Source organism: Excalfactoria chinensis, chromosome 11 (assembly GCF_039878825.1).
Source record: "Excalfactoria chinensis isolate bCotChi1 chromosome 11, bCotChi1.hap2, whole genome shotgun sequence".
Classification (NCBI taxonomy): Eukaryota; Metazoa; Chordata; class Aves; order Galliformes; family Phasianidae; genus Excalfactoria; species Excalfactoria chinensis.
In genome coordinates, this window is record NC_092835.1 from 5,631,191 (window position 1) to 5,652,146 (window position 20,956).

General features: G+C 40.4%; 1 protein-coding gene across 1 annotated transcript in view; it reads right to left on the bottom strand.

The window, feature by feature from the left end:
* VAT1L (vesicle amine transport 1 like) overlaps positions 1-20,956 on the bottom strand; it is a 47,108-nt gene that overhangs the window by 13,850 nt on the left and 12,302 nt on the right. The window contains exons 4-7 of the mRNA XM_072346345.1: positions 8,573-8,715; positions 7,672-7,775; positions 6,856-6,911; positions 6,154-6,348 (exon numbers count right to left, since the gene is read on the bottom strand). Coding sequence (XP_072202446.1) covers positions 6,154-6,348; positions 6,856-6,911; positions 7,672-7,775; positions 8,573-8,715 — 498 coding nt within the window. The remainder of the gene's footprint in view (positions 1-6,153; positions 6,349-6,855; positions 6,912-7,671; positions 7,776-8,572; positions 8,716-20,956) is intronic.

Sequence of the window (20,956 nt, forward strand, 5' to 3'; positions counted from 1 at the left end):
AGGAGATAGAGGAAACTTCCTGGGATTCCTTTTAACATTATTTGCAATGGTGAATGTAATGTATTGGCTGACATGTAATCTACCATTACGTAAAGCTAGAAGACAGGCAGATTTTTCATTGTCAGTAGTAGGCAGAAATAAAAAGGAATGGATTGCAGCATATTAGGATCAGGAGTATAAAACAAGTAGCTTCTGTTCTCTACTACTTCATAAAACAAAAGTTCCATAAATTGTCTTTAAAACAATCTCTATGAAACTGTTGTTTGTTTTTTTTTTTTTAGCATTTTGAGAATGGCTTAAATTCTATGGCATAAACATTAACGATAAATTGTAAAGAAAACACGTTTGAGTCAAACATCCAAGATAAATATAGAATAAACATCCTCTTATCTCTCATAGTTCTGTCCTTGATGTCTAAATATATCCACCGTGCTTTGGTAAAGCTCTCCTTAGCTAGGTCTCATTGCTTCTTTGCATGGGTATCACATCATCATGTCAGTTTAATACACAGGGAATGGGTGCCAATTTATTACTTAAAGGCCAGCTAATGTACTTCAGTAAGCAGACTACTCTTGTAAAATATTGCTTCTTCACAATAATTAATCAGCAGCTTACTCCACTTAACAGGTTTGTTTCTTCCAAGAAGTGACATACTAGTTTAACGCACATACAATCTCCTGTTGCTAATTTAATTAAGTGAAAGCATGTGACTAGTTTATCTTTAATACTGCACATTTTCCTCAGCGGAATCCATCAATGCTTTCTATGTTATTTCCTTCACTGTGTTTTTTTTTTTCTGCCTCACATTATCCATTAGGAACTGAGTCTAGATGTTGTTTTCTGACCCGCCATTAGAGAAAGCCATTATCTCTGTGGCACATAAGAGCAAACAAAAATGCTATCTGTCCTGACCTAAAAACACGTACCATGGCTCACTGCTGTACTTCCAATTTCCAGTGTCTCATGCCTTCTAGAAAAGTATTTTCTGTCTGTGTATCTCCATACTTAATTAATTCTTAGCAGAGTGCTTACCGAGTAGATTAGAAAAGCACTGAAGCTGCGGGCTGTGTTTATGTTAATTGAAAGAGTTTCAGTCTCACACTAGTCAGGTTCCAACCTTTGTAACAGCAATATGTGAATACCGAATCAATGTTTATCAGAAATATTGCCAAAATACTGTTTCATGTCTACTGCTTCATTCCAAAACATTAAGATATCGTTCACCTGCAAATACCCAGCTTACTGAAACATGTACAATTCTGATATGAGAGCCCCTAGTGCATGCTCTGAACCACAAAGGCCCTCGGTGATACTAAGACAGAACCCAGGGGCTCAGCTGTTGGAAGCCAAACCTGGCAGTCAGAGATGTCAGGCTCACCCAAGATCTTTCCACTGACGTGCAATATAACATCAAGGAAGTGACATCATGCTCTGCCTTGTTATCTATCTATTGAACTAATATTCTCAGCATGTGTGAAGTAACACTATGAAGACTCTAGACGGCTGATCTTTTTTGTTTATATACACAGGTAATTCAACTGGAAGGCTACACAATTTCAGAAGATGTAAAGAAAAAACTAAAAAAAAAAAGCACAGAAATAACTTTTTAAATTACATTCCAATTATGTAGCTAGAATTTTATGCAGGGTTTATAAACATTGTGTAGTAATTGCAAATAACTGACTTCTGCATACACATTGAACAGAGTTGACAAGTGAAGTAGGAGTTTCCTAAAACAGCTCATTTACCCAACCCCGTTTTGTGACAATCACAGCTAATATCGCGTATGTGAAGTGTTACAATAGACCCATCTTTAATTCTTGTCTTGTTTCTTCCGTCTCATGCTTACAACTGAATCATGGTCACGTTACACTGCTATCATCAGTGTGCATCACCACACAGTGATATACAGCCAGGAAGGGCAGAAGGAATTAGGAAGTAATACAAACTCCCATTAAACAGCACTGCATGGGGAAGAAAAGTAGATTAGATTATATAGGTATTTGCTAGGAATTAAATTATTCACATAAGAGCAGCAAGAACTCCATAATCAGGTCTTGAGATGAAAACACTGCAGTGCCCAATTAATCCACACTACTTTTAAGGTATATTTTTTTTCCTCCAAGGTACAGCTTACTCTTGTACACATATTGCACTGAAATTATTTGGAGTTTTAATTAATACTTAAGTACCTTGGGAAAAAAGGTTATTTGCGAAGCCTTTATCAAAATCACCTCACTCATGGCTCGGTTTTCATAAATTCAGAACTTGCGTCCATTCCGTATAATGTTAATGAAGTAAACTTTAAATGAAATAGCTTTCCCTTGCTCTTCCTGAATTTTAAAGTGTCATTAATTGAGTACAGTTCAACCATGAACACAGCAGCAAATCACCCTGAACTACTCAAGCTTTTCTTCTCAGTTTGCTTTTCCCACATTTATACTTTGAAACCATCAGTCCCACACAGCTCCCCCAATTTTTGTAAGCTCTGATACGTGCAGGAAGCTTGTTTTAATTCTGTTGCATTGAAGCTGTCATTTCTTTAAGGAGGAATTTGTTTTCACCTAGCAGATAAAAGGAAAGAAACAGCTGCACAAGCCACTATTATAGTGTCACTACAGGAAAGGAAAAAAAGGGCACAGGATGACATTTAGCATTAATAACAAGGCGCCAGCCTAATCTGATATTACCAGATTTTCCTCTTCCTACGTGACAAGTAATTAATGTGTTGGTTTTCTCCATGTTGTCCTGCATTGATACATGAAAGGCTCTTTCCCTTAAAGCTGAGCTCACTGAAAGGCATGATTTGTCTTTGATGAAATTAAAGTCTCTGCCTTAGAGGAAGGTAAGGGGGTATCACTCTTTTGCTAGCATGGCTTATATAGGTTTTCTTTTTCTTCCTAGAATACCATTGATATTTAAAACCATGCACTGAAATCGGTGCTAAACAATGCATTCAGCATAAAAAGGTTTACAGTATCTGAATTCTTTGAAGGTACTGGGCAGTGCTAAAAACAGATACATTGTGATGGCTCTGCCCTCACCAAAACACAGTAAGTAGGGAAAATGTTCTTCAGTCTTCTTCCTCACCATGGGATTACAACTTGGTAAGACTGTAATCTTAGATGTAAAGTTTCTACTGTTTTCCTTTGCATGCTAATAACACTGAAAGCTAATGTGAAAATTAAAACATAAGAGAAAATGTTTCCTTTAAAGAAAAGTTTGGTATCAGAAGGTACTTTGTAACGATATCACTATGTGATCAGTTGCACTGCCCTCCTTTCAGGTTTAGGTTCTTAAACACAGCTTGATTTTTGCTTTAGCAGCTTACTACAGGGAAAAGCTCTGGCTCCAAGAAAGAATCCCACTTGTATAAAGAATAATATTTAGAGCTGGCTAGACTTGCAGCGTCTCGTACAGTGATTCAGGATGAAAAATGAGACTGATGATGATGCAGTGATCGTTACAAACTAAATTAATATGTGCCTTTCCACTCAAACACATCTGAAGCACTGACCACGAGACACAGTAATTAGAGTCTTCTGAAATGTATTTAGTGCTCTGATTCCACTGATTCCAATCACAGCTGAGTGCCAATATACTCCTGAATCTAAGCTACAGTTGTTGCACTATTACCTGTGTAAGGAGTTGGTACAGACATTAACAGTACATTATGACTACAAACTCAAGACATTGGGTAACAATCAGTGCCTAATACAAATACAAGGTACCAGCCTGATCTAGTAATATTTTCAGGTTATCCTCTTAGTTTATTAGAAGAGTAATAACTCCGTTCCACAGATTTCAGGCTTTTCATCATTCTTACTGGCCCTACAGCAGTATAGGCCTTTGATACCATTACCATGACATGAATACTTTGCCACTTTACATCATTTCAGGCAGAAGGAGACAATGAATCTTCTAGCACACAAAACTGATCTGTAATCAGAATGCTTTTTTATACTATCAGCGGACAAAAATATTCCAGATTTAAAGACTTCCTGACACACCAAAAGAGTAATTTTTGAAGCCTAGTGTGAGGAAAATGGGCCTACAGATAAGATGATGACATGTCCTGTATTTTCCAGTCACTTTCATGACAGAATGGCGGTTCTGTTTCGCATGTTATCATTGCTACTCTTAACTACTCTAAGTCCTACAGAAAGCACTTGAACCTTCTATTTCTATAACCTGCTCTACCGTAAATATGTTCCACTGAATACCAATTCTGCTCTAAACTCTACTATTTCTGATGAAATGCAATCCTTCTAGACACTTAGCTTTTTGTTTCACAAGCGTATGTTAAGCATGCCCCATCTATAAATTATCTGGTATTTTAAACACTCGACAGCATGAACAAATAGGTACAAATCAGCAAGACTTCTACACAGCAGCTCATCTATTGCACGACTTTGTTCATCTCATGATGAATAATTCCTCAGTTAGACTTCCATCTGAAAATATCTGAGGATTTTGTTACTGTTTTTCTTAGTTAAATCTTTCTTGAATTAACATCATAAAATGGCCCTAGTGGCTTAATTGAGAATATGATTTTTAAGATTGAGGAAGTATTCCTAAGCCAACACCAACTGATAATGCAGTGACACAAATAGTTTTACACCATCAGAATAGTCCATAGTCTAGAACCTGAACTCCTTTGTGTCAATAATAATTGGATGCACAGAAGAAAATTAAGTGACTTCCAATTCCATCCAGAGCAAGTTCTGTCCCCCTGCTAAATTTATTCAAGTCGACTGTACTGAAGAGGCAGGGTAATCCTCATTCTAAACAAAAGCCAGTGAACCTAGGAGTCCTCTCATTGACTTCCATAGCATTTGGATAAGGCCCAAAAAGACAAATGAGAACACTGGGAGAGATTACATCCTAATTGGAATGACCTCCTTGACACACAGACAAACCTTCATTGCTCAACACAAATAGTATCAAGTGAAGTCTCTATAACAATCCTTGAACACTACCTTGAATGCTAATCAGCAATCAACAAGACATCATCTGTTCTACAATTTGACAGAGACATGGGAATTGTATTATTTGGATGGAACCCAATTCATTTGTGAATTAATGTTTGCAGAAAGAAAGAATACATGAAAATAAACACAGATACGGAGTTAATAAAGCATGATTGAGACAAAGCTTTCATATGTAGAAATAAACTCTACTGCATGTGATGACACAACCAGGCATTCAATATTAAGAATTAGGAATGATGTCTCATGGTTGAGGTTCCTTTGAGAAAGAAACCTCTCCAAACAAAAACATACACCAACCCTTCCTAACTCTGGTTCCAATTACCCCTTATCTATGACACACTTTTTTTGTGCATCATATCAACTTTATCTGGAGAATACGACCCAAGTTATTTTTATTCCCAAAAAAATTTATCCCCAAACGATAAGGCCCAGAATGAAAAATCACTCAGAAATACTTTGCCATTGACATCTCTGGTACTCTTATATCCCTGAAGATATAGCCAGTAATTTCTTTGTAAATTGCCAGATAGCTCATGAAAAATGAGCAGACGTGATAAATGAGCTCTAGTTTTCTAGACTGCACTCCTTAACAGATGTATTTACACATTTTGCAATCTAATGCTGGGGATGGTACGTGTTACTGCCAAATGTGAGATGAAATGTTATCAAACAAAAGTCTCCCAACAAATTCTCATCATGTTGGCTATTAAGATCAGCCTACCATGTGTAATTTTTCGTGTTCTAGTGTGAAATATCTTGATCAAGAACACTGTTAATATTCTTATGAGAATATTAACATTCTTCTGCTCCATGAACAGTCCAAGGCTATGGAGTCCCAACACAACCCAGTATTCTTTCCCTGTATCCATCGCATGTTCTTCAGTGCCACCTGAATAATCAGCAACCTGGCCTCCAAACACTAACTGCAGGCCATTCTGTTATGTCTGATGATTACTGCTTCCTAATGGATGCATGATAATACAAGCTGATGTACTAAGACATAGGCAGAATTTTGTTACAGCACCTTCTCAAGAGAAACTGTGCAACTACCATTCACATTCTGCATTCTAAAGTGATCACATACCAATTCTGCACCTAAGAATGCATATACATAATAATAAAAAAACCCACCTCAACAGGTAGAAATATTTTTTTCTCCTACCTCTTCCAAAGCCCATAATGAATCAACCACAGGCTTGATCTTCTTATTGTTATAGAGATCTAGGAGTTTGTCCATCACAACCTTGACCAGGCCACCTCGATTCTGTTTGAAAAGTAGGTTCAACAGAGAAAATCCAGCAATGACTTTGTTCTCCTCATACAGCTTGATAGGATTCACTTTCTCAACCTGCCACCACTGTAAAGGAAAAAACAGCAGCAAGGTTAGAGAAACAATCCTCAGAAATTATACTAAGAAGTTGACAGAGAAAGCTATCTGTGCAGATACGCTACATGACTCATCTGTCAGTTCTCAAACAACAGCCAAGAGAAGTGGTAAGGATTTTATTTAACAGGCTAATATCAGGTAGCTAATGACTGACATGCAGAAATAAAACCCATTTTTGTGTCAAGTTTTAGGACTTGGCGCTAGAAATAATGGATCTCCAATCCTTTGCAAACAGCTCCTGTTCTCAAAACAAGGAAACTATACACTGCTCATCCAGCTTTGTTTTTACAGATGTATGTCTGATAGATAACAACTTGAATATGCATCTCACACAGATTCAATTCCCATGTAGCTGTCATATCGGAATTAAACATGTCGGATCACAATGCAGCCATAAAACTCCTATTTAGCAACATCTTTTAGAACAGATTGAGGTTAGAGGAAAGCAGAGTGGAATCACAGTGCTGGGACACTTACTGATTTTGCAAAACTGAAGAAGCTTTTTGTCTCCCCAGTAACCATGTTAGATGAACCTGTAAAAGATGAGTACACAGACACAACTTACGCTGACAATCAAACCACTAATTATAAGTAGAATTGTTTCTATTCCAAGAAAATTTCTTTCAAAGCCAGGAACAGGTTAAGTGCCACTACTCATTCTGATACCATTCTCTTCTGTAGCTCTCCATTTATTCCCAATAAAATAACAATAATCTCTGTAAATACACAGCATTGATCACCACAGTGATGTCCTTCTCTTCCATCAATAGATAAATATATCTGACCATTAAAGGTCAGACTACTACATCTGAATGTACAATATCGTCCACTTTAACCTGCTAACGAACAATGGAATTCATTGGCAGGGACTGCATTACAAACAGACCGGGCTTGTACATTCCAAGCAGATACTTGAATGACAGCGTTCACTCATTTTTACTGCCACTGGATGTGAGACCAAGGAAGCAGAAACACTTATTGGTGATGCCGTTGCACTTTCCACTACAATAGAGATATATTCTTCATTTGCAGAACTGAGCAATCCCTTCAGCTGACTCCTGTAGGCTGACTGTGGTGACGTTACCAATAAACAACAAGGCAACCTGGCAGAACTGCAGGCAAGATGTGCTTACTCAGTATGCAGAGCACTCAGTGTGTGACTGGGAATTTAGTAACAGAAACCTAGGCTTGAATTCCTTAAAGTCATGCCAATAGAAATGACAGTTTACTCTCCGAAAGCCTCCCCTAAGCTTCCCCCCTTTAGTTCTGAAATATGTGTCTGTTTTCACTCACCATATAAGATATAAGTCCCAAGTGGTTTGAGAAGGCTGAGGCCTTTCCCGGTGTTCTCTCCACATAGACAATCCAAAACAATATCTACCCCTTCTGCTGAGATTCTGAAAAAACAAGAAAGAAACCTCACTTTGCAACAGGATTCACAGGAATTTAAGCCTTGGAGAAATTTATTGTTATGCCCAACTGAATAAGTCAGTATTTTAACAGATAGAAGATACAGGAAAACGCATTTTCTCTTATTTATCTGACAAGTAAAACAAAAAAAGACACTTTTTTTCCCTAAGATTTTCCTATTAATTCCACAGTTTCATCACCTTTACTGAGATCACTATCTAAAAGCAGTTAAGCAAACTGAAAGCAAAAAAAGAAAGATGTTTGAAAGCATATAAATGGAAACAGAAGCACACAAAGCACACAGGATTTCAGAAGGCAACAGGATGATTCTAATCTAAATGCAAACAAACAAAACCTGAGGATCTGAAACTAAAACGGACGTCACATGCTCTGCTGTCAGCCCCTGGCAGAAGACAGAAGCACAGGCAGATGGAGTCACACTAGAGAACACCTCTAAACCTTGAATAACTTACAGATTCACTGAAAATGTCTTACACTGTTAAGTTACAGTGAGCTTATACATAGACAGAAAACCGTGGTCTTCTGTTAACATCTGTATTTTAATTCTCACTGTATTTACTTTGCAAATCTTATGCTGCTTATAAAGAAATAAGGGGATGCTTGCTATTTTGTTCCTCGTAGTGCACAGATCTAAGCTGCTTCCTCGAATAACTTCAGCTCCTGAACTCAATAGTGTAATCTCTCCCCATATATACCATCAGCCCAGTGTTTTTCATGGTACTTGGTTGGACAGTAGAACGCTTACTTGAGAGAATAAAAATACCTTTTTACTTCTTGCACGTAGTCTGCATTTCTGTCAAACAGGTGAGTTACTGAGTCTTTGATTGCTTCATGTTTGAAAGATGAAGCCGTTCCAAAAACAGTAACATTGGGAATGGTTGAACAGAGCTGAGCAACAGCTTGACCCTGCAAGCACATTATTCTGTTAGTTCATTGATATGGAAACTGGGAGACAGACTTTGCAATTACCAGTTCATTCATGACAATGCAAAATCCAACACCAAACGTGCAAGCACTTCCCAAACTAATTTCTTACCAGTGTAGTGCAACTGAGTCATAGGAAAAAACACATTTAAATCAGATGGATATCCTGAAGACAAAGTAATTACAAAGATTAAATGAATTCATTCTATCAAGAATTGTATTGGAAAGGAGTTCTTGTTCTTTTAACAAAGGCAGGGTAATTTAGCGGAAATTGCATGAATTACAAGGAACATAAAAACGATTGCTGGAAGAGAACATCAGAAATATTTCACACTTTCTATTCTGCATTTTCTTCCCAGAGACCTTTGAGTAACATTGGCACTCCATTCCTCAGAACAGTTGTGGCTGCCTCCACATGTGAACAGGGGAGGTTGGAATCACAAGGCGGCCTCACAGCACTTCATCCCATAACAAAATTTATGGCAGATAACTGGTTCTGATACTTAGATACAGCTTTTATTCCTCAGGTTCCTGTGGTCCCAGTACAACATACAGTCTATTTTACTTTAAGTGATCACACTTTCTTCTTGTTTCAGTAGGAGATACCAGTTTGGTGTGGCCAATCTTGCACGGTACAGTAAATCTGTTTTCCCTCTTCTTAATAACTTAATAATAATAATTGTTAAATCATTATTATTATGCAGGAATAGCTGTGCGTCACAATAACAGGCTCATTGAGCTCAGTGCCCCATCTTCAAAACTAATCAGTAGGGAAGGGGAGAAAATGGCCTAGAGCACAGACAGGGGAATCGTTCTCCTAGTATGTGCTCTCAGTTCCATGACTTCCACAATGTAAGTCGATGCTTCCTATGACTATGTTTAAACGAGCTTGTAGGAATTTCTTGCAGTAAATAAAATACATATTTCTATGTTATGTATTTAATTTCTCAGCTCTGAAACAGAACCTTGCTACTGCCATGATGGAAATTACTATACTGAGAAGGAGAAGTTCATCATGCTTCATGACAGGCACATCTGACTTTCTATCTACACACACATACACATACATCTACTGGCAAACACAGGTGTAAAACTATATAACTATCCCTCAGTTACAGAAACTGGAAGAAGAGCACTAATGAACAGAAGACAGATTTCTGGTAGCCAAATTCTGCCTCTCATTGCAACCACATTATTCCGCTGGAGATAGCAGGGTTACGTGGATATGCCCAGCAGCAAGAAACAGCACTGTGATTCAGGAAATAACATCTAGCTGAATTTAGCAGATTCTTACTTACACTTACAGCCTTATGACTTATTGTCATTTGTAAACAGCATGCATGACCAGTAAAATCATCCATGGATAAACACATTTCAGCTCATTCAAACAAAAAACTCTGATTATTAGTATGTAAATACCAGTAATCAGTGCTTGGCTTTTATTTACAGTAGAATAATTGGATAATCCTGCATACCCTGGGGTCTTGGCATCTTCCCATTTAATGCTGAATGTAATTGTTAGTGACAGTCATCAAAGCTGAACATCTTAAGAGGACAACAATATTATTTTTACATGGTGGCATGCAAATAGGGTTAGTCAGGAAACAGCTCTACAGCAAGGGCAGCCTCTGTGATCCTCTGGGCAGGTACCACCAGGTGAAGAGAAGGGAACAAGAGAGGATGCATTCTAACCCCTTCTTTACTGGTGAGAAATGGAAACAGCACAGCAAATTGAACAACACGTCCAGCAGCTCAGAGAAACTTACAGCAGGACCCAGATCTGAATGTAGATTTATAGCACAATAATCCAAAATCAAACATAAATGACCTTTCCTTTTTAAAATCATCCACTATTTTCCCAGACTGGAATCCTTAACCTAATAGAAATCATAGGCAAGTATCTTCCTGGGGGAAGTCATCACAAGATGAGGTGTTTGTTAGCAGCACAGTTTCACTCTTATGCTGCCTTTCTCTATTTATCACCTCCAAAAACAGAGTGACAAGAAATAATAATCTGATTTTTGTATCTCCCCTTTTCTTAGCTATTTTCTCTTGTAATCAACTTCTCATTTTCTACGTCTTCCAGAAAATCATTACCCACAGTAAATTACGTGCCTACATTAGTATTTTATTAACATATTCTAGTTGAGTGAAATTCTGACATTATTGATCTATTCTTTAATTAGTTTTCTGCATTTTCAGCGTAACTCGGGAATATTAGGAATAATGAACATATCTTGAATCAAAGACAGTGTATGTTTAAAAGGTCAAATATTAGAGCAGGAAACGCTTTTTATCCTGGTTAACATTTAACTAAATGTCCGTCAGATGAAGAAGAGAAATGCATAAGAAACATCACAGTGTGCGTAACCTATTTTCTTCCTTTCACCCTCAATAGAGATAAGCTTATCTAAGACCCTACGTGAGAATACTTTCCAGCTTTCTGTGGATACTTAAACCCTAAAACTGACTCACATGACCAGTATTTTTATAACTGGATGAACGAGATCACTGAACTATTCTGTGGCACTTCCATGAAACATTCTTCTACAGCTTTGTGAAGCTGACCCCGGTTTGCACTTCTTTTTGTGCAAAGTATTCCTAATATCTGAATGTCAAAAACACAAGAATAAAGGCAGATACTGGACTTAGCAAGATTTCCCCACCTAACCAGGAGAACTGAACTTCACCCTACAAACTCCAATGTTTCACTAATTTCTGTGGAATTCGACTAAGCTCCAGAACAGCACCGCAGCTATGCAAGTTGCTCCTAAGTCTCTTTTCTAATCCCTCAAGTCATTTAGCTACTTTTGCATTAGCAGCTTTCCTTTTAGAGGGCTATGCATGCTAATTGCAAGTGTGAGAGGCCCCAGTGTTCGGAATGCCCAGTGGTAGACAAAAGAAAGGCAGCTGTTTGTCTTCTCTTAGCTCCCCAACCCAGACAGAATCTGTAGGAGTTCTTCACTCAGTGCGTACACACTGTATATGTTTCTGGGATAACCCAGACTCAAAAGCAAAACCTTGCACTTTGCTTTCTTGAACCTCATTATGTTCACGTGGGCCAACCTTTGAAATTTATCACGTAGAGAATTCCTGAAGGAGGGAAAACTGACAGAGGGCAAAAAATTTCATTCTCATATGGATACTTACATTTACGTTTAAGGAGATTAAGCTGCCTTTGAATAAACTAATCTGTTCCTTCACTGCAGTAATAGATGTGATCACAAATTATTTCCTTACAAGGGAATTAATCTGTTTTAAAATCTGTTTACGAGGACCGCTCCAAAAGTAATGACTCCTATTTTAATATCTTGACCCACGACATTACAAATGGATGTTGCTGGTATGACACTGGAGCACGTTCGTCGCTGGCAAAAATGCACAGCTAATGGTGGTGACTACACTGAAAAACAGCATTTTGTAGCTGAGAATTTGTTCTATTAATAGTGTTATTGTGCTCTTTGAACCTGTTGTAGTTTCCATGGAAATCAATAGAAGGCATTACCTTCAGAGCAATCCAGCTATGTGCACACGCACACTGTTTATCATACAGAACTGCACACTGACACACAGCCTGGGTTACAGTGTTCTACGGAAGCAAAGCATGTCTCATGTACTCATCTTGGCACAAGAGTCTTGCATCTCACCTTGAAGTCTGTCTGACATTCCTTTTCAAGGAATCCAGACTACTTATGACATCAGTGCACTGAACCTAATCTAAACATGGGATTATTATAGAATCTATTTTGAGTGGATACAATCCTATTGGTTTAAGTTCCAGTAAAAAGACTGAAATCCTTATACATTTGCTTGCTTTAAAACTCAACTTTAAACCAGGATCAGAAACTGCTCGTGCTGAGACAGTCATATAAAAAAAAAAAAAAGAAATATAAATAAAAATGAAACAGACCACTTCGTTCATTTAAGCAATTTCCAAGTTAAAAACATGGAAATGTCACAGGCATTGAGAAGTCAATACAAAAAGCACGACTACATGAAAATTTACCCATCTAATCAGCTTATTAATACTAACAGCAGTCCCACATCAGTAGTCTTCCACACACTCTTTTTGATCTATATATTTTGCTATGATATAACCTGAGCCTAGCCTTACAGCAGTCACTAACAAACCAGCTACAAGATAACATCCAGCAAAATGGCATCTATGAGAATCAATAGCAAAAAGAAATGATCGCTTCTGGAGTATATTTTTGCAGCCCTGAGGTGCTTTGGCATTTCAAAACTCACTCAGACTTGCACACAAAAGCTGTCTGGAATTGAACATGAAGATAACTCGCACTTTCAAAATGCTCTGATGCCACATGTCCGTACTTGAAGGTGGTACAAAGTACACAAAGAGTAAGAAAACTGTGAGAGAGGATATCTACAGATCTCCTGGCATCAAGGAGAACTTTCTTGCAGTGTCAGGAGAAGCCAGCTGCACAGTACTCCATCTCCTCAGGGTGTTAATTTTCTAGTACAGCAAAGGAAATTGGAAACCAAGAACTCAAGTGAACATTGCAGAGTGGACAAACAGAGCAAGTGTAAAGGCAGCATCCGTTACACTCAGTGCACCACAGTAAGTTTTGGAGAAGAGGCAGCAGGAGGGTCATGGTGAGGTAACAAGCTCTATTTATCCTGACTTCCTGCACAAATCAGCAGGGAATGCTTTCTCCTTGCCCCTTGAAAAACTGTGAAGTCTGTGTGCAACCAAAGCTCACAGCTCTGTCTACATCTGGCGTAAACCCTCTGCACCAAAGGGAGCTATGCCAGCATCCACCTGCCATGATTCTCGCTCAGAGCATGCAAACTCAATTGGAAAAGACAGAACAGCTGAGGAAAAAGTTCAGCAGTGGCAGCCTGTGAGGTGATTCAGCAGGGGACTCAGGAAAAGGACACGTCCTCTGGGGAAAGCTGAAAGGCCTTCGGACACCACAGCCTGCTTTGGTCAGGGAAACTGCTTTTTGTGTATGGCTTGCCAAGCTTTTGTGTTTGATTAACAGATTATGCTCTGAGGCAGTGTCTGGAAATAGACTCAGGCATGGCACTGGGACTTTCCTGTGCTGCTGAGGGAGCATATCCATTGCTTTAGAGGCATTCACATGGCACAGGGCATCACGGTGTAAAGACACCCTGTCTGGCTTCAAATGAGACAGCTAGGAAACTGAAAGCAGCTACACACAGCTTTGTGTGGACCGATTTATTCTCTTCCTTTTCAGACGGAGATGAAATAGGAAAAAAAGCACTTGGGGTGAAATGCAGAATGCCTATGAACTACTAAGAAGAAAACAGCAAGTGCAGTTCTGGAAGGTACTAGATAAAATTTGTATCAGATTGGGAAGCTGCAATGCCATTGTGCAATATACTAGTTGAGACCATCAGAAAAAGGGAGTAAATTCCAGTAACACATATTCAAGAAGAACTCAAACACAAGTCAAGAGTGCTATTTAATTCACTCCTACCTGCTATGTGCAGACAGACCTAAATTCAGTCAGCCTGTACAATGTTAGAAAGGATCAGAGATGCTGGGAGACCTGTTTTAGAAGGTTGGCTTTCAGACTGCCCACTGCTGCTCTGCAGCCACTCAGCTCAAAGCCCAGGAAATACTTCTGTGTGGATTACTGTGTGTAGTAGGATACTCAATGAAACAGATAGTTTCTATAATGAGGTCAGATGAGTGTGCACAAGCAAACTTGCTTTCAACCTGAAAAACACAGGCCCAGGGAGGGTTTGAATCTGAGCATCTACTTTCTAACCGTATATACTTACTACCAAAAAATATGAACCAACTGTCTCAAGATGAAAGAACAGCTAATTTAAATGAAGGGGCCAGAGAATCATAGAATCACCAAGGTTGGAAAAGACCTAAAAGATCATCCAGTCCAATCATTCACCTATTACTAATAGCTCCCACTAAACCACATGGGTACAGAGATACATTAACTGGCTACAAATGAAATCTGGAAACTGAGAAAGACTTGTCATCATGCAAGACAGTGCAGGGAAAATTTGAAGGGATAAATGCAGAGTTCTTTGGTTTGGTTTTCTTTTAGGAAGGGATCTGATCATTCTTTTGAAGGAGTTCCTGTGATACCGTGAGATCAGCTGCTAAAGAGTGCCAGTTCTTTGTCAGATCACTGTTGCCACTTTGGTGATTCATTTCGGCACACATCCTCAAATATTTGCAATTTATACAGGGGAGACGAAATAAAAAGAAGGGCTCCTGCCAAGCAGTAACCTATCCTGCCAGGATGACCTAAATCTGTTGCCAAGTCAGATTTATCCTTCAAATTCAGACAGGAGAGCTTGCATCTGTATCTTCCTCTACTTCCTCTTCTGCTAAGTGTGGAAGGAAGGTCAGATCACAGCTTCAGGACAGCAGTCAATACTGCAGCCTGGTTCTAGCACCTGGGAGACTGAAACGTGAAAGAACTGGCTAGTAATTCTGCCTTGTATCTGAGGGGTTAAGCACTGAAATTGAAGCATTTACACAATTGTGGCAAATGACCAATATTTTATGCTCCTAGCAGCTGGAACAGGCAGTATATAAAAACTAAACAGAAGAGCAAATGGCCATAATGGCAGTCTCCAGCAAATCCAAACCCATGAAAGAATTCATTTTCCAAGCAGATACAATAGACAGAGAAACTGAATTTATTGCAGCTAGAAATGATAATGTTTTTTTCACCCTTTCTTTAAGTAGAGTAATCCTGTAAAATACACCAACCCAATTAATCCAGGATATAGTTCACAAGTTTATGAAGTTGTTCTTCATATTATTAACGTAATCTCATACAAGCCTGTACTGAAACTTACACTGAATGCACTGACTTGAACAGTCTTCGTTTTAAAGAAGTAATTGCTTCACGCAGCAGATCAGTCCCAGAGGAGTACATGCTAATGTTCCTTTTCCTCACTCTGTTTTTTCAGTTGCCACTTAGCTACCCTTGAAAAAAGTCATTTGAGTATAATTGTGACAGGACTTATTCTATCACTGTCTTACAAACATTAATTGTAGAGTTCTACAGTTAAATTAAGCCACTTTCTCACCTGGGTATTTGTCCTGTAGTAAGTTGTGTTCTTGCAAACCCCTCATGCTTTTGAGCTTTGATTTCTGTATGTGTATAATCCTAAGTTTTTCAAGTTCATTGTCAGCTGACCTCACTGTTTTAGCAGTCAGTTCAGAAGGGCACTTACACACTTCTCTAGCTTTAAGCATTTAAACCTCATACACAGTATACAGTTTTATCTCGTTAACCACTGAACTGCCCTGCTGCTTGGTATAATAATCTGCTTAATCAGAAGTGTTAAGTGATAACATATGACCAGTCTTGTTTTTAGGAATGATAAGAGAATGCTTTGCAAGATACTAATTTCTTATCTATGTCTGATGAGAAATGTGAGCCAGACAGCCCCTAATATTTCTCCAGCCTACTTCACCTTCCAGAATGACAGCTGACAATCAGTTTCTCTTAATTTCTCCCATCTCAACAGATAAAAAGAGATAGGAAAACCAAAACACCCTTTGCAGCTTCCATTCCAAACTGCCAAAAATCAACAACCTGACCCTAGGCAACCAAAGTAAACACAATCTCCTCTTTCAGATCCCCTTATCTAAGCACTGCAGCAGGTCTTTCTCATTAGATGGAAGGCTACAATACGCAGTGTTACAAGCAGTTCGTGACTGTCTGGCTTTCTCCTCCTGTTTCAGAGACAAGATGTTGCCCTACAGCCAGCCATCTTTCCTACCATGAAGATCACTCAACTCCCTGACCTTTTAGCTGAGTGGGAAGCAATGAGCATTTTCTTTTCTTCTACGTTATCTATCAACATCCTGTGAAACTTCCAGGAGTAAATCACCTTAACTAAAACACCCGGTCAGATACCAAACGATACCACCACGTACTAAACATACCCCAAGCACAGATGGGAAAGTAGTCTGGGAGTTTCCTCCCTACCAAAAATATCTACAAACAAAAACAAGGCCACATAAATACATCGAGGCAATGCAGAAATAAAGGTCCCTGAGAATTCTCCCTGACTCTGCTTTTTGAGAAAGCTGCAAGATTCTCCCGAAGGGAGCTGGGGAGCCAGAACAAAGAACCTCACAAAAGCTTTTTGAAACAAGTTCTCTCTCTATTTTTAATAAACTGCCTGAAGTGGCTAAAATAATGATTGTGTATAATGAGAAAAGAAAATTACAAGCTTCTAGTCCCACAGGGAGCCCACTGTCTCATTAAAGTATTCTGGAATTTGTATGGCATTTAAAAACAAACTGGACATGCTGAAAACATTCACAGACCTGGTATCTATTAAAGCAATAACAAACACACACAAATCTCTTCCCATAGTGACTCCAGTGTCAGTTTTCTGGTTTATTAGCAAAGCACTTCATGAAAATAATTTGCTTGGCTGAGGCTGTTATATTTTTCAAAGGATTAACAGACAGAGTATAAGAGTGGTTTAAGGAGGAATACGTGCCTTCAGCACATTTCCTCTGAAATCCTGAGCGGAAAATCATTTCACAGTATGAGATTTTACCTGTAAGACCTACCAAGGAATGGAAGAAGCTTCTCCCTTCTGTTTCTAATGACACGTGCTCTCCCACCAAACCCAACAGCCTGCATGAGGCACTGCCCCTGTGACATCAGAATCCTGCCCCACAGGTTAAACAGTGCATCTCCAGTTCACCTGCAGCCCTCCCCAGATCACACAGATCTACACTAATACTGCCCACTTTAGCTGCTTCTCCTGCACCTCTGCTTTTCCTCTGGAAGCTCTGTTATTTAACTACTTCACAAAGGATTAATGTGTTTTTTCTCTTGTTCTTTTGGGAGCCACACAGGACGTTCCCTACTTCAGCTTCTCTCAGAGGAGGCCTACTGTATTGGTTTTAAATGTACAGATGGAAACAAAATGTACAGAAGGTATATAAGTGAATAAGTAAAGGAAAAACTCACCAATGGTGGTGCCTTGACTGAAGCAGCTGAGGCAGTCCTCCCTGGTGAGCGATCTCCAAGAGATACTGCTCCAGTGGGAGTCAGCCCTTAAATGAGGTCTCAGAGGGGATGGAGTCAAGCTCCACCCCTCCCGGGAGCACAGCTACATCACTCTCACCTGTGCTCCCACAGCTGACCCCATACTTGCCTCAGCTGATTAATCAGAGGTTCAGGCTGTGATTACCAATCTCCCATACACTCCACCCCTTCACAGCGTGAACCAATGATTAGGTGAGTTTTCCCTTATCACAGAGACCCAACGCGACGCTGATACAATTTCCCGTCGCACCGAATGCTGATGTTATTCAAATGATGATTGGATGGGTATTCACGATCTTCCGTGGGCCAGTGCTTGATAGATGTTACTGGAGACAAGCCATCTCGAGGTGCAGGTCCATTTGCGTTTCATCAGTCCACACAAATTGTTCTCGGATGGTCCTAGAGGCTTAGAATCTTAGGGAGAGTAATACAGATGTTTCAAGGGTACCAGGAGAGGAAGGTCTGCCCTCCAGGGCAAGATACAGGCCGTATTCTTGTCTTGGGTCAATACTTCTGCTCGCACCGGATTATGTCCCGGCCTCCGATACCATACTCTCTGGCCAGATATCTGTGGCTGTATAACTATATCTGGCACCAGAGGAGGAGTCCTGATCTGCCATAGGGACATGATGGGTGTCCCTTTAGCAATAAAGACCGGAGTATTGACCACGATGTCAGTAGGCCATGTACCTATCACCGAGGGGGTAACTGAACCTCCCACCTCCAATAGTCTCCCCCAAGGTGCAAGTAGGCCACACCACTTGGGTCCTACTTGCACCTTCCAGGGCCAATTTATCTTATGGATTCCTGGTTTTAGATTCTCAGGGGCAGGGAGCAGAAGATTATTGTCATTACCAACCTGCGGTTTTACCTCATTATCAGCACCTGTAATTTGAATCCTAAGAGGGGAGGCCCATATAGTGTGTAACATTTTCAGAGCACTGGGTCTGCCATCCCGAGGTCTTTCGTTCAAGTCCCGCAGGGTTTCGTATAATCTTTTTGTCCACCCCTGCAGGGACTGGGAGTCTGTCTTCAGGGCAGCCTTAAGAATACCATTGTAGCGTTCAATAAGGCCTGCCCCTGTTGGATTATATGGCAGATGGAATCGCCATTCAATGTTGTTCTCTTCTGCCCAGCGCTGTATCATCGCTCCAGTAAAGTGAGTCCCTTGGTCGCTCTCGATGACTTGAGGTGTCCCATATGCAGACATCAGTTTAGTGAGTGCCTTAATTGTATATGCTTGATTTGCCTTTGGTACGGGATAGGCTTGCAGCAGTCCACTTACAGTATCAACGCAGGTCAGGGCATATCTCGCCCCCTCAGACCGAGGAAGGGGCCCAATGTAATCAACCTGCCATCTCTGAAGAGGACTATATCCTCTAGCAATGTGGGATGTTGTTTCAGGCAACGGTCTTGGTCTCATCTTCGAGCAAGCGTCACAGTCCTGACATGCTTGGACGATATCAGATAACTGTACAGGCAGCCCCCATGCTTTAGCAGCTGCCCACATTATCTTTTGTCCAGCATGCCGTAGCTTCTGATGTAACCATCGGGCAATATTTTCGGATTGTGAATTCCCAATCCATCGAACTCGGGCCAGTGTGTCCGCTTCATCGTTTCCTGGTGACTGCAGGGGTTGATGACCAGAGACATGGTAGACACATACCGTCCTGTGTTTGACTGTATTCCAAATGTCTACCCACATGTCTTTCCCCCAGATCGGTCGGGCGTGGATAGTCCATTCCTGGGTAGCCCACTGCGTAATCCACAGAGTAAGCCCCCGGTACACGGCCCAACTATCCGTACAGATGTTCAGGATGCCATCACCAGGTTCTTTAGTTATAACCATCCACACGGCTCGTAATTCTGCCCATTGGCTGCTCTGACCATCCCCCTCATCAAACCAGATTGTCTCAGTAGAGGGATGGTATGCTATAGCTCGCCACTTGCTCGGGTTGCCTCTGCTGGACCCATCCGTATACCAGGCATCTTCAGGAATAGGATATCTTCCTTCCTGAACAGGGCTCTTCTCTGGTGGAGCGACCATTGGTTCTTTCGGCGTATCACTGTGATATGTCACTGGGCCTAGGATCTTCTGTAATTCCTCCTTGAGTGGAGACGAAGACAGGCTGCTTCTTTGACTTAGATAGGCGACCCATCGTGCTACCGTCTGTGCTTGGGCCACCCCTGTCTTAGGAAGGTGAGTTAGATCTCTTACCCACCCCTGGATCGGTAATGTAGTTTTAACTATAACCTCTGCTGTTTGCGTTATTGGCTCTACCGCTTGTAACGCTGAATAGGCAGCCAATAACTGTTTTTCAATCATGCTGTATCTTTCTTCTGCTCCGTGCCAAACCTGAGACCAGAATCCAATGGGGGTTCGAACAGAACTCTGGCGTTGCCACAGGCCCCAGCCAAAACCATCCTGGGTAACATGAACGTCTAGTTCAGCTGGGAGGGTCGGATCAAATATACCCAATGCCTGGGCTTGTTTAACTGCCAGCTTTGCCTGTTGGAAAGCATCTTGTTCTACCTTCCCCCAGTTCCACGATTGACCCTTCTTGGTAAGCTTATACAATGGCCTCAACAACTGAGCTAAGTGAGGTATAAAGGAGCGCCAATACCCCAATATACCTAAGAACTCTTGTAGCTGTTTCGATGTTGTAGGGACTGGGAACGCTTGGACTTTATCCACTACTGCACTGGGTAGTACTTTGGTTTTTCCGGACCAAATTACTCCCAGGAATTTTACAGATAGCCCCGGACCTTGCACCTTCTGTGGGTTTATAGCCCACCCTCTCTTCTGCAGATAAGCTATCAATAAATCTGCTGCTTGTCTCACCGCCTCTAATGAATCGGATGTTAACAGGAGGTCATCAATATAATGATATAAATTTACATTATGTGGCTTCTGCCACTTAGCCAGATCACGCGCCACCAAATTATGACAAAAAGTAGGTGAATGCACGTACCCTTGCGGCAGAACCTGAAAAGTCCACTGCCTGCCTTCCCATGTGAATGCAAACTGGTCTTGTGATTCTTCACTAATTGGAATACTGAAGAATGCATTCGCTAAGTCTAGGACACAGTGATACGTTTTAATTTCTCTACTTAGTGTGTCCATTAGGGAGGCAATATTGGGTACGGCTGCATGAACGGGCGGCGTGACCTTATTTAATTCCCTG